Raw genomic sequence first — 15265 nt, 5'->3', positions numbered from 1 at the left:
TAAGATGAGCCTCTTGTAATTCCCCCCTTCCTCTCTCGGTCACTCGGGAGCGGGCAACACTCACCTGTGTCCCTGGGTGCCTGATGTTGTTGACATTAAAGGAGATCCTAAGCATCCCAGTGCTGAAGTCCCTTTATTCTTAAGGTACCTGAATTTGGCAGTGCCTCCACCCAGCTGGTCCTGTACACACTCAATGGCATGCCTTGGGAACCTCCAGGAATAAACCTATTCTAATAATATTAATAGTATTCTGTGGCATGGGTCTGTAGTAAGAAGAAGGCCTGACACATAAACCCTTGTATCACAGGCCTGGTATGAAGCCTGAACCAAAGTAGCCAGGGCTTTGCTAATATAAAGCAAAGTTAAGCTGTGAGCAAGAGGCAGGCCCTGCACACAGAATCTGGTAAGAACAGAGCTAATGCCACAGAAATACACATACCTAAGATGTACTAGGCATATGTTATGTAAACACATTCCCCAGGGTGGTACCAGAACACCCCAATTTGCGCACATTCCCCACAGATAACGGAAACATGCTGACCCAACTTACAGACAGGGTCAAAATGATAATATGATGGATAGGACTGTTTTGATCGAACCAACATATACAAGGTAACGGGAGACCCCTGGATACGTCAAAGAGTGGCACCCTGATATGTCAGGAGTGATGTGTAACTGATCACTCTGCCTCTCTTCAGACTCAGTCTCTCTGCTGTGCCCCTTCCTTGCCTGCACTTTCCCAACAAGAGTGGGGGTTACTCACAGTTCCTTCATCACAGGCCCACCTCACAAAGCTCTTGGCACAGCAACAGTCTCTGCCCTGGTTCCAGTGAAGCCACCAACAGCCTCTGAGGCTCCCTCCTCAATCATAGAATCATAGAATATTAATTTTCCCAAGGCATCAGACAGGATCTTCCCAACTGGTACACTCCCAATAAAGTTCAGACGCGAGTCTAGTAAAAGGAGCCTACACTCTATTATGGTGTCTTCAAATAGTTTCCATGCAGCGTGCAGGATTTCACTTTTGGTGCTTTACCTTTTAATTTCTACTTTATCTAACTTCCTCATTTTAGTGTAATTCCCCTTTGTGAAATTAAATGTTACAGTGTTTGGCTGCTGTGGTGTTTTCCTCACCACAGGGATGTCAAAGTGAATTAGATTATGGTCCCTTTTACCAAGTGCTTCAGCTATATTCATCTCTTGGACCAGCTCCTGTGCTCCACTTAGGACTAATTCAAGAATTGCCTCTCCCGTTGTGGGTTCCCAGATTAGCTGCTCTAAGAAGCAGTCATTTGAGGTGTCAAGAAACTTTATCTCTGCATCCCATCCTGAGGTGACATGTACCCAGTCAATATGGGGATAGTTGAAATCCCACATTATTATTAAAGGTTTTTTATTATATTTTAATAGCCTCTCTAATCTCCCTGAGCATTTCACAGTCACAATCACCATCCTGGTCAAGTGGTCAGTGATATATCCCTACCGCCGTGTTCTTATTATTCGAGCATAGAATTACTATCCATAGAGATTCTGTGGTATAGTATTGTTCAGTTCAGATTTTTACTTCATTTGATTCTATGCTTTCTTTCACATATAGTGCCACATCTCCACTAGCATGACCTGTTCTGTCCTTACAATATATTTTGTACCCTTGTATTACCATGTCCCATTGATTATCCTCATTCCACCAAGTTTCCATGATGCCTATTATATTAATATCCTCATTTAATGTAAGACACTCTAGTTCACCCATCTTATTATTTAGACTTCTAGCACCTGTATATATAACCATTCTGCCAGGTGGAGCCAGCATCAGCCAGGGCCAGGTTCAATATCTAGGGGTTCCCTCCAACCAGCACAGAACCGGCTCGAGCCCCGACCCAGTAACCTGGGAAATTTACACACCACCCCTGGGTGCCTCTGAGAGGCAATACTTTCCTACTCGCAAGCAGAGATTCTGAGTGTAGAACAGAAACCTTTAATAAAAGGAGGGAAATAACTTGGCATTAATTTGGGAAAACACCACAAACGAGCTTCATAAACATAAACCATGAGTAAAAGACCCCCCCAGTAGGTTGGGCAGTGTCCTTTTCCCCTCTGTTTCTTAAGTCCAGCAACCCAAGCGTCCCCTTCACATGCCCAACCCTTCTCTGCACCCTGCTCACAGTTGCTGTCCTTGGTCAGGGCAGACCTGGAGATCAGAGGTGCATCTGCTGAGTTCATCTCCCAGAGGCATCTTACCCACTCCACTGTGACCCTGGTGGCTGCGCCCCTCCATCGCCATCCTGCTGGCCATACTTCACACTTCTCTGCTGCTGCCCTGCTGGTCGCTCATCGCACCTTTCCGCCACCGCCCTGCTGGCTCTCAGTCACCATCCACTGCATCCATCTCTCAGCTGTGACTTCTGCATATAAGTCTCTTAGTAATGTTTAGCTCTTTTGCAGGCTGGACAGAAAGACTGTCCCAACTCAAGTGATTTCAGCTCCCAGTGATTTTAGCTCTTGGCAGGCAGGGCAGAAACACAGCTCTGCCACAATTAAAATAACAAAAAGGCTCCTAATGAAGCCTATTTAGCTCTGTTCTTTGAAAAGTGGGGAGCACAGGTCAAACCAGTCTAGGGAATGCCCTTGGGGAGACCCTGCAGTCTTCTGACCAGAATTCCTGCCCCCACCCTTCTTAATCTCACAGAGCTCTAACAGTCAAGCCCTTGCTTAAAAAGGTATTTTCTGCTAACCATGACCCCTCCTTCCTTTGGAACAGATTAAGCACAGACCTGCTTTTCTCTATTCCCACAATAATTACCCACTGGTAACCATATTTCACTATCCTTGCATTCAGTACTAACATAATGTGTGACCCAACATCAGCTAAATTGATTACAATGAGCAAAACATGAGCTCCATCTGCTGAATATCTAGCAAATCTAAGCAAAGCAGGAGCAAACTGTATTTACATAAACACACCCAGGGTAATCATCAAGTGATCCATTCCCTGTCACCCATTCCAAGCTTCGGGCGAACAGAGGCTAGGGTCACCATTCCTGCCCATCCTGGATAATAGCCATTGATGGATCTATCCTCCATGAATTTATCTAGTTCCTTTTTTAACCCTGTTATAGTCTTGGCCTTCACAACATCCTCTGGCAAGGAGTTCCACAGGTTGACTGTGTGTTGTGTGAAGAAATACTTCCTTTTATTGGTTTTAAACCTGCTGCCAATTAATTTCGTTTGGTGACCCCTAGTTCTTGTGTTATGAGAAGTAGTAAACAACACTTCCTTATCTACTTTCTCTTCACCAGTCATGATTTTATAGACTGTAAACATATCTCCCCTTAGTCACCTCTTTTCCAAGCTGAAAAGTCTAATCTTATTCAACATGAGGCGCATATGTTTGACTCAGGTTCACTGTTCAGCTTCAGCCCCAGGGCAATGGGTGCCCTGTAGTTCCAGATAAGGTTCCTTGTAGGTGTGTAAATAGCCGGCTAATGGCAGGTGTGCTGTTTATCTCCCTCCCTGTGAGCTACCGAAGCCACCCCGGCCTCTGCACAGCATCCCTCCTTCCCAGCTAATGCAGGGGCTTATCTTTCTGCATTTCTCAGTTGTTGTCCTGCTCGCTTCAAAGTTGATCCCTTGCCTTGCCCTCGAGGCCAGGCTCAGAGCAAAAGGCTCCCAGTCCATCCCCATTGTAGGGAAAATGCCAGCTACAGGCCCCCAGCTGGGAGGAACAATAGGGAACTGAAAGCTAAAGAAATAAGTCAAACATGCTTCCACCTTCCCTCAGGACTTTGTAGCTGAGCTTTAGGGCCCACAAACTGTATGATGCACAGCCTCACCCACCTGATTCATAACTCTATTCCCAAACATCATCTGCTTTTGAATGGCTTCCTGGCTTTCCTCTCTGCTCCTGATTGCCCAGTCGCCATGTCCTTGCTGCACTCACTGTAGACTCCTTCTCAGGCTACAGAGTAGCAGCCGTGTTAGTCTGTATCCGCAAAAAGAACAGGAGTACTTGTGGCACCTTAGAGACTAACAAATTTATTAGAGCATAAGCTTTCGTGGGCTACAACCCATCCGAAGAAGTGGGTTGTAGCCCACGAAAGCTTATGCTCTAATAAATTTGTTAGTCTCTAAGATGCCACAAGTACTCCTGTTCTTCTCAGGCTACAGCAGCTCCTGTCCAAACCTGGAGCAGAGGGAGGGAGCCTCACTGGGGTGGTGGGGGAGAGAGGTGGAGATGATCCAGAGAGTGACAGGGTGGTGAGAGCAGGGAGCAACAGGGATGGGGACTTGGGGAAGAGTTAGGGGAGAAGGCAGGGCCTCAGCGGTCCAGTTACCAGGCATTACCAGATGTTTTTAAGATCAGGCTTGACAAACCCCTGGCTGGGATGATTTAGTTGGTGACTGGTCCTGCTTTGAGCAGGGGGTTGGATGAGATGAACTCCTGAGGTCCCTTCCAACCCTGATATTCTATGAATTAGAAAGGTAGTACCCCTCTGAGTTAAGGAGTTGTACACAGACTGATTCCCTGGTTTGTCACGCTGACACAGCACAGTAAAACTGTCTAGAAGGTGACTCAGGAAAGAGAGCCCAGCACCATGTTACCAGCCAGCTCTGCGGGTAGCTCGGTCTGAGAGCCAGAGCACAATGATAAAATATTTAAGTCCTTTTATGAGTAAAAAGCCAAAGCAGCCTCTCCCGGATCTGTTTGGTCCTCACTCCATAGATGATGGGGTTTAGCATGGGGGGCACCAGGAGGTACACGTTGGCAATGAGAATTTGGAAATGCAGGGGCACATTCTGACCAAATCGGTGTGTGAGAAAGGAGAAGAGACGTGGGATGTGAAAGGCTAAGATGACACAGAGGTGTGAGCTGCATGTCCCAAAAGTCTTGAGCCGGGCGTCCTTTGTGGGGAGACTGAATATGACCCTTAGGATCTGAGTATATGACACAACAATAAAAAATATATCCAAAAAGGTCACAGACAATGCCACAGAGAGGCTGTAGTAACTACTGATGCGGATGTCAGTGCAGGCCAGCTTCACCACAGCCATGTGCTCGCAGTGCGTATGGAGAATGATGTTGGTTCTGCAATATGGCCACCCCCTCGCCAGGAAGGGATAGGGCAGTATGAGCAAGCCACCGCGCAACACCACAGCCAGGCCAATCTTGGCTACCACAGGGTTTGTCAGGATGCTGGAATGTCTCAGGGGATCACAGATGGCCACATAACGATCCAAAGCCATGGCCACGAGGATCCCAGACTCCATCACTGAGAAGCAGTGAATGAAGTACATCTGGGTGAGGCAGGCACTGAAATCAATTTCCCTGGAATTGAACCAGTAGATGCCCAGCGTTTTGGGTAGAGTGGACGTGGACAGGACCAAGTCAGTGACGGCCAGCATGCAGAGGAACTGGTACATGGGCCCATGGAGGCTCGGCTCCCTCTTCATAATGAGCAGGATGGTGAAGTTCCCCAAAACAGCTATAGTGTACATGGTGCAGAAGGGGATGGAGATCCAGACATGGACCTTTTCCATGCCAGGAATGCCCAGCAGGATGAAGGTGGAGGGATTGGTGAAGTCGGTTGTGTTGGAATCTGACATGGAGGAGGTGAGAAGGTGTTCAATTCTGAGGGAGAATGATGTCTCCTACATTAGCAGTAGAATGGTATCTCCTCCCCTGACTTCTTCTATGTGCCCAGGCTCTAGGGTGATAGTCAGAGTACAAATGCCTGGATGGAGAGACAATGTAAATATGAGACACTACATGCACTACTGGTGGATGTTCTCATGGGTGAAGCAGATTGGTCACTTTTTATGCATTGAAAAATAACATTCATTATTCAAAAAACGAATTATGAACAACTGACCCTACTAATGCCAATTCCATATCTGATGCTGCTCCATGCATCAATAATTCCTACATATCATGGTCTGGGAAACCTTAATAGGCACCAGCAGAAAACACAAGTGTAGATACTGTTTATTCATCATTGTTCCTTAATGCAATGAAAGCCAGGCTAAAGAGTCCGTGCTGTAGGGAGTTCCCCATTTACTCGGTTGCTCAAAATCTGAGAGTGGGGGGGGGAAACTTTTGCCAAGACATATGCCAGGGGAAACATCCCAACTAGAACACTCATCAGGGAAAAAAGCTGGTTGTCATTGATAGCAGCTCTACAGAAACACCTGTTCATTCACAGCAGTGCCCAAAACAAAGACAATGTTCGGATGCCTAAGGAATGGGATGGAGAATAACCTGCTCTGGACATGTGCTCAGTTTTGGACACCCAATCTCTATAAATGATGTAGCAGCTAGAAAGGGGATTTCTGAGACAGGCTGTGAGAATGGGAGAGGTCGCCATAAACGGATAGACCGAAAAGTCTGGGACTACTTAGTTTAGAGAAGAGACAAAGAAGGAGGCATATGATAAAGGAGAACAAAATAAAAGGATGGAACTGATAATGTTGAAATGGACAAACAGAAAACAGCTCCCGCCAGTAATATCTATAGAGACTGAATGCTGAAAAAGTGCAAATTCCTGAAAGCTGAAGCAAATTGTGAGGAAAACTGGGAGAAAAAATGTAGAAAGAAAAAAGGGAATGAAACTTGGGAGTTCTTTAAGAAGAGTTTAATATAATCCAAATGTCCATGATTCCACAGTCAAGAAAGTGGACAGCTTTGGCTAAAAACCGGGTTCAGTGGCAAAGGGATGGCCGCAATTCGGGGTGGAGAGAAAAGCAATATATAATACACTAGGGAAACGGTAAATAGCCAGCAATGCAAATTGGAAGTTATGAAAATTGATCAGGGACATTAAACACATCAGGGAAAAATCCATGCTTGTTAGGGCTAAGGATCACAAAAATGAGGTTATTAAGAAGATAAAGAACTAAAGAAATTCTAGAAAATGTTCAGACCAATTTCTAAAGGGAAAAGTCAACTTACTAACATTGCAGAAAAGGGAAAAAAATTCAATAATTTTTTTGCGGGGGGCTGCTTTGGTTAGACACAAGCCCTATCTGGTAAAGTGCAAAGAGTAATTGCTGGCTGGCAAGCCGCTAGCAGAAGGCACATAACAGGAAGCCCTGTAATCACAAGTTGATAAAAGGCTAAATGCTCAAGTCTGCCTGGTAAGAGCCGGCAGACACAGGCAGGGAAAGTCCCATGATGTACGCACAACTGCAAAAGATCAAATCCAAGTGCTCAAAAACTATACCCATAAGGCAAACAGGTCAGGACAGGAATAAACAATAAACAGGTGCGGAGAATTGGCAGGGTAATTAAAGAATATTTATTGGGGCAAGACCGAGATCGGTTCTGCCCACCTGGGTAGGGGGAGGGCTAATACTTACAATAAAAGGGTAACACGAGTAAACATCTGGGCTGACTCGTCAGGGTTAGGGAGGAGGGGAATGGGCAGTACAGCTTGCAAGCTTGTAGCAACTCTGATTCAATAAACGATGGTACTTAGACTGAAAAGTTCAGCCTCTGACTGGATCCTTCCCTTTTTCTCAATTCGACCCCCAACTGTTTTGTTCTCTTTTGGAAAGAAGTTGTATGAGGTATTCACATCACTTAAAGTGATGAAATATGTTCCAATCCATTAGCAGTCAAGGAAGGTGTTAAACATTATCTATAGTAGAACCTTATATTTACGAACATCAGAAATACGTACTGACTGATCAACCACACTGTAGTAAGATGAGGCCCTGAAACATAAACCCTTATCAGAGGCCCAGTATGAGGCCTGAGGCCTGAACTAAAGTAATGGTCAAGACTTTGCTAACATAAAGCAAAGTTAAGCTGTGAGCCAGAGGGAGGCCCTGCTCACAGAAGCTGGCAAGGAAAGGGCTGATGCTGCAAGAAGATACATACCTAAAAGGTACTGAACACCAGATATCAGAACACTCCAATACTTGCACATTCCACACAGATAACAAGGAACAAGATGACCCATCCCAATGACATGGCCAAAAGGGGAATATGACGGACAGTGTTGTTTTGTTCAAACCAACATGTACAAGGTGAGAGGCGGCACCTTGCTACGTAGAGGGGTTGCACCTCAATACATCAGGAGTGATGTGTAACTTGTTTGTACCTGTGTATAAGAATGCATCCCTGGGGCGGTGTCTTGGTCCGGCGTAGGGGGCAGTGGAAAGTCCCGCCACTGACTGAGCCGAGTCCATTGTCAGGGAGCACATAAGTACTAGCTAGCCGCACCTCATCAGCACCTTGGACTTCTATGCCGGGGAGCTGGAGACTGTGTTTCTCTTCGACAATAAACCTGGCCGACGTGCCTTCGTACGTTACTAGAGTCTGTGGTCATTGGGGATTCTCTCGGGGTCTGCTGTGTCAGCTATCTGTGCAGAGCTGGGACAGCACACAGAGGGAACACGCATGCAGCCGATTGATATCAACATTGAACAGAGCAGAGCACCACACCGGTAGCGTCTGACAACATACACATCTCAGTTCGAACCAGAAGTAGAAAATCAGGCAGCAGCAGAGTGAATCAAAAAATATAGGAGAGTACTGAGTTAAATGTAAAGAATGAAAATAATAAAGGGAAAGTTAAAAAAATTGACAAGGTTAGGGAATAATGGAAAAGCTGGATTATTTAAAAAAAAAAGCCTAGTAATATAATTAATACTAACCAAAAAAGGGGTTAATGGAAAACCAGTCTTGTCAAATGAACCCCATTTCATCCTTTACTGAGAGTACATATATTGTTGATCAAGGGCACCAAGGAGATGCAATAGACTTTAATTTCTTGATGATATTTGTTTAGTAGGGGAAAACATTCTGATAAAAAATAAACACTATACAATATCAATAGAGCACATGTAAAATGGACTAAAAACTGGTTAACTGATACATCTCAGAAAGCAGTTGTCAATGGGCCATTGTCAGCGAAAGGAGTTGTATCCACTGGGGTTCTACGTGCATCAATTTTAGGCCAGATGCTATTCAATATTTTAATCAATGACCTGGGAGCAAAAAGAAAATCACTGCAGATAAAATTTGCGATTATCCAAAGATCGGCAGAGTGGTTACAATGAGGACACCACTATAGGCGTAACGATTGATCTGGAGTGTTTGGTGAGCTGGGCCCATACATACAATATGTTTTAATACAGTCAAATGAAAAGTTATCCTGTAGAAAAAGGGAATGCAGGTCCAACCCAAAGACTAGGGCACTGCATTATGGAACTCAGGGCCCCTTAAAAGGATTTTGGGGTCACTGTTGACATCATGAGATCCCAGTGTGATGCTGTGGCAAAAAGGGCTGATGAGATATTTGAATGCCTGACAAACCTGGTTGCTTTTGAAGCACCTGGAGGAGAGGAAGGTGATCAGGAACAGTCAACTTGGATTCACCAAGGGCAAATCATGCCTGACTAACCTAATTGCCTTCTATGATGAGATAACTGGCCCCGTGGATATGGGGAAAGCGGTGGATGTGCTATATATTGACTTTAGCAAAGGTTTTTATACATTCTCCCACAGTATTCTTGCCAACAAGTTAAAAAAGTATGCACTGGATGAATGGATAATAAGTAGGGTGACCAGATGACAGGAAGAAAATATCGGGACACAAGGGGGGGGGGTGTCACTGGCGGAGCAAAAAAAACAAAAACCGAGTGCTGCCGGTGTAACGACACAAACAGCTCCCTTTCCCAATTCCCTACTGTGGCCCAGTGCTGCCGGCAGTGGGGGGGGGGGGGGGGAAAGCTGAGAACAGCCGAGTGCTGCGGGCACTCAGAGGAGATTATGCACCCTCCCTTAGCTATGCATACCTTCAGCCTCTGGTTTTCAGGAGGGGGGGGGAACCAACCGAGAACAGCTGAGTGCTGCCAGCAGTCAGAGGAGAGGGGGAAAAAAAAAAAGCCAAGAACAGCTGAGTGCTGCAAGTGGAGAGAGAGAAAAAAAAAAAGCAGAGTGCAGCGTCCCGACCGAAGATCGATTGGGACGCGGGACAAACACCTAAATATTGGGACGGTCCTGATTTTATCGGGACGTCTGGTCACCCTAATAATAAAGTGGGTAGAAAGCTGGCTTGATCATCATTCTCAACGGGTAGCTATCAACGGCTTGATGTCTAATTGACAGCCAGTATCAAGCAGAGTGCCCGAATAGTTGTTCCTATGGCTGGTATTGTTCAACATCTTCATTAATGATCTCGATGATGGGATGAATTGCACCCTCAGCAAGTTCACGGATGACACTAAGCTGGGGGGAGAGGTAGATGCGCTGGACGATTGGGATAGGGTCAAGAGTGACCTGTGCAAACTGGAGGATTGGGGCAAAAAGAAATCTGATGAGATATAACAAGGACAAGTGCAGAGGCGTGCACTTAGGATGAACGAATCTCATGCACTGCTACAGGCTGGGGACCGACTGGATAAGCGGCAGCTCTGCAGAAAAGGATCTGGGGATTACAGTGGACGAGAAGCTGGATATGAGTCAGCAGTGTGCTCTTGTTGCCAAGAAGGCTAACGGCATATTGGGCTGCATTAGTAGGAGCATTGCAAGCAGATCGAGGGAAGTTATCATTCCCCTCTATCTGGCCCTGGTGAGGCCACATCTGGAGTATTGCGTCCATTTTTGAGCCCCCCACGATAGGAAGTATGTGGACAAACTGGAGAGAGTCAAACAGAGGGCAACAAAAATGACTGGTGGCTGGGGTACATAGAATCATAGGAGATTAGGGTTGGAAGAGACCTCAGGAGGTCATCTAGTCCAACCCGCTGCTCAAGGCAGGACCAACACCAACTAAATCATCCAGCCAGAGTTTTGTCAAGCAGGGCCTTACAAACTCTAAGGATGGAGATTCCACCATGTCCCTAGGTAACCCATTCCAGTGCTTTACCACCCTCCTAGTGAAATAATGACTCATGAGGAGACACGGAGGGAACTGGGCTTACTTAGTCTTCAGAAGAGAAGAGTGAGGGGGGATTTGATAGCAGCCTCCAACTACCTGAAGGGAGATTCTAAAGCGGATGGAGCTCAGCTGTTCTCAGTGGTGGCAGAACAAGAAACAGTGGTCTCAAGTTACAGTGTGGGAGGTCTAGGTTGGATATTGGGAAACACTATTTCACTAGGAGGGTGGTGAAGCACTGGAATGGGTTATCTGGGGAGGTGGTGGAATCTCCATCCATATATGTTTTTAAGGCCCATCTTGACAAAGCCCTGTCTGGGCTGATTTAGTTGGCGTTGGTCCTGATTTGAGCAGGGTTTGGACTAGATGACCTCCTGAGGTCTCTTCCAATCTTTATCTTCTATGGTTCTATGATTATTGGACCAAAGAGCTTAGCTGAATGGGATTCAAAAATGGATTGGCTATTGTAGGTTGCGGTGGTGGCACCACTGTTAGTTAACGCTGTCTGACACTTTAAATTAGAATACCTGATTTTTGGTTCCTTATAAGTTTGCCACACTTTAATGGTTTGGTCTAAAATTTGCCACACATATCCAAGATGAATAACTTTTAAGTTTCAGGCATAAAAGTTCAGCCGACTTCTCGAATAAAGCTAGGAGAGAAAATCTCTTACTCACATTGAATAATTCTTATAATTGTTTCAGTTAGGATTCCTAGTACCTCCATGCTTTCCAGCAGGTAAAAGTCAGGTAACGCCCCCCTCTTCTACCGCCTCTCCACCTCCATTAACAGCCAGAACCCTTAGATGCAAGAAGAGGAGGTGACAGTCTTTGTACATCTACTAACACCTTTAAACCTGAACGATCCCTGTGCTACTGAAATGCAGCCACCTCGGGGCTGGAGGCCATCACCTGGGTCAGGCTGCATGGAAAGGAATGACATTTTGGAGCAAACTCAAACCTTCTGGCAAGGTCCCTGGGATGTTTAATGGCTGTGCAGAGCAGAATGGACCACAGACTTACACTCTATCCGATGATGCCCGTGTTGCATGGTGTTTGTTGAGCAGGTGAGCTCCTCATCAAGAGATGTGTACCTTCAAATTCTGAGATGGAAGTGTCTTCCCTGGGAATCCCCCTCAGGTAGCCGTGTCCCACACCTCTCTCACCACAGCATCTGCAGCAGTATCCCAAGCCGTGAGTCAACACAGGTGTGTGCACCGTTCATAATATAGCTCTGTGTAATCCCAGTGGGATTCACTCAGCCTCTAGTGGATAAGCAAGCATCTGAGATAAGCTGGAGACAGACCTGTCTGCATTTCTGTGCTATTTATCCTGCTTTAGGAGTAAACAGTAATTGAGGGACTTTCCCAAAGGGAGATGAGAACTCTTGGGCTCTCTGCTGAGTCAGAGAGGAATTGGCTGCTCTGCGCGTTTGTGTGTATTTAAAATTTATAGTTGATTATTAAGAAAACTAGGCATAATGCCTAGCTCTTTATAGGATCTGACACCCTGTAAATGCCCAGCATGGATTTGTAGATAGTAGACAGAGATATCTGGAGAAAGATGAGGGGAGACATGAACACTTTCTGCAGACACATGGGGCAATCATTATGATATCAGAGATGAGTAATTCTCATCAGTAACTGTCACAGAGTATGGGGGAGTCAGGGCCCTGCACCCCCTACTTCCTGCAATTCACCATGTCACTCAGCCAGCCAGTAAAACAGAAGGTTTATTAGACAACAGAACACAGTATAAAACAGAGCTTGTAGGTACAGAAAACAGGACCCCTCAGTCAGGTCCATCTTGGGGGGTGGGGAGCCCAGACTCAGGTTCTAGGCCTTCCCCCATCTCCCCAGCCAGCTCCAAACTTGAAACTCCCTCCAGCCCCTCCTCTGGCCTTTATCTCTTTCCCAGGCCAGGAGGCCACCTGATCTCTTTGTTCTCTAACACCTTCAGTTGGCACCTTGCAGGGGAGGGGCCCAGGCCACCAATTGCCAGGAGACAGGGTGTCGGCCATTCTCTGTGCAGACAACATCACACAGGCCCTCTAGGGCTCTGCAACAATCACACCCCCTTATCCCACCACTTAGATAGATGCTTAGATGCATAGGGGAAACTGAGGCACCCACACAGTATTCAGAGAAAAGATTAAGAACATTCCCACTTCATCACAGTAATTATCATTATACTTTGCAGCACCTTTCAGTGAAAGATCTTTAAAACACCTAGCAAAGGATAGTCATTATGAACATATCCCTATTATACAGATAGGTAAACTGAAGCAAATGGATACATGGCTTGGCCGGTCACAGAATCCTTCCATCCCTGCCATAACCACTGACTTTTGATCAGTAACTGAGTGCATGACAACAAAGAAATACACTCATGATCTAGCAGGGCCTGTTCATTGGGTGTGTGTGATGGACTTCCCTGGGGTGGAACCTGGAACTGGGGTACCGCTAAGCCCTGTGGTATACAAATCTGGGCCCCCTATCACACATGAGGCTGTGACAAGCTGTAAACATCTGCAGGACTTGCACTTACACAGCGATACAAAGACAGGGACACACCCAGCTGCAGCTACATGGAAGCTTTCGCTAGCCACTCATGAAACAACAATAGAGAGTCTGAAGCCAGTTCCCCCAAGCTCCCAGCTGAGGACTCCAGAGCTGTATAGTCTTGCCCTGGTCAAAAGCCTGACCGGTGTAAGTTTATTGCCCAGTCTCCCTCTTCTGCAATGTGGAGAGGACAATGCACCAGCCGCTGTTCCTGAGCAGATTTCACTTGTGCATTTCAAACAACACACTGTTATAGGTAAAATAATAATAATAATAATAATAATATTCTATGGGTCATTTCTTGCAATCCATGCTATGGGAAGGGTTCAGAAATCTCCACCATACTTTAGAACAAGCATTTGCTGTAAAGACAATCAAACATTTAAAAGCTATAGGTATTTGTTAGAACTCTTTTCAGAGTTGTAGCCGTGTTAGCCTGTAGCAGCAAAAACAACGAGGAGTCCTTGTGGCACCTTAGAGACTAACACATTTATTTGAGCATAAGCTTTCGTGGGCTAAAACCCACTGTGACGAACTGGGACTGTTCTTACTGTGGTCTGTGAGTGCTGACAGGGGAGTGTGGCTGGGATAGTCTGCATTGGGGGATGGGAGACTGACTGAAAATACCTGAGCCTGTAACATGAGAACCCAGGAGGGGGCTGGGGCGAGGTGACACCTTTGCCCGGGAAACTGAACAAAGGCTGTGGGAGGGGTCGCTGAAGGCAGAGTCTGGGAAGCTGGCTGGTGAGGTGGCTGGCAGGCAGGGAGGGCTCTGACCTCTGGAGGGGGGCTGGGGTGCCCGAGGACCCCAAGATGGACCTAACTGAGGGGTATCCTGTTGTCTGTGCCTGCAAGACCTGTCTCGGACTGTATTCCCATCGTCTAAATAAACCTTCTGCTTTACTGGCTGGCTGAGAGTCATGGTGAATCGTAGGAAGCCGGGGGTGCAGGGCCCTGAGTTCCCCTATACTCCGTGACAACTGGTGGCAGCGGCGGGATCTACCGCACCCCATGGACGGCGCTTTCTGCAGTAAGTGACTGGGGAGCAGTAAAACGAAGGGGGATTGACGGGGACCAGGCGTGCTGAGGAGTCAGAGAGAGACGGTTATCACCCCTGGGAGTGTGTGACCAGCGAGAAGGACTTTTGCAGTAACAGGGTCCCCCGGGGGATCGCAGCGAGTGGTCCCAGGGGCGGAGGAGTCTGCAGCTCGACCCTGGCAGAGAGGTGGTGACCTCGAGAAGGGCTGGCACACTAGGGGTCTCCCTGGAAACTGTGGGGAGCGGTGAGCACCCAGGCCTGTGAGTGGCCAGCAGGAAGATGTATGCCAAGCGGCTTAAGAGCGACCTGGTGGAGCTGTGCAAGCAGAGGGGGGTGAGCATTGGGAGGCTCACCAAAGAACAGCTCATTGCCCAGCTGGAGAAGGGAGATCGCGCAAATGAACTGATCCCTGTCTCTGAGGGAAGCAGCCTGGCAGATGCAGCGCAGGCCCCAGTGTCTGTCCCAGCTGGGAGTGGTCAGCCAGCTGCTGAGGGCTTCCCGAGACCCCTCCTTCCTATGCCTAGGGGAAGGGTGGGGAGGAGCCCAGCAAGTACCGAGGGCGCAGTGACCCCCCCGGCCAGCAGGGGATCCTCCCGGACACGCGCAGCATCCGTGGAGCGGAATGGGCTGGAATGGGAGATAGAGCTAAAACTGAGAGAGCTGGAGGATCGTGAACACCAGAGACAGCATGAACGGGAGGAGAAAGAGAAACTGAGGCAGCATGAATGGGAGGAGAATGAGAGACAAAGGCAGCATGAAGAGAGAGAGAGGCTGAGGCATCATGAA

At 47.1% G+C, this 15265-nt stretch overlaps 1 protein-coding gene across 1 annotated transcript; it reads right to left on the bottom strand.

Annotated features, from left to right (window-relative positions):
- Positions 1 to 4656: 4656 nt before the first annotated feature.
- On the bottom strand, positions 4657 to 5604 carry LOC135895487 (olfactory receptor 52K2-like). Its single transcript, XM_065423597.1, has one exon. The coding sequence runs from the start codon at positions 5602 to 5604 to the stop codon at positions 4657 to 4659; it is 948 nt and encodes a 315-aa protein (XP_065279669.1).
- Positions 5605 to 15265: the final 9661 nt, after the last annotated feature.

The sequence above is a fragment of the Emys orbicularis genome, chromosome 1 (assembly GCF_028017835.1).
Source record: "Emys orbicularis isolate rEmyOrb1 chromosome 1, rEmyOrb1.hap1, whole genome shotgun sequence".
NCBI classification, from domain to species: Eukaryota; Metazoa; Chordata; order Testudines; family Emydidae; genus Emys; species Emys orbicularis.
This window is presented reverse-complemented; position numbering and strand designations above follow the sequence as displayed.

Coding starts and splice junctions, on each gene's coding strand:
- LOC135895487 (XM_065423597.1), bottom strand. CDS start 5,604: ATGTCAGATTCCAACACAACCGACTTCACCAATCCCTCCACCTTCATC.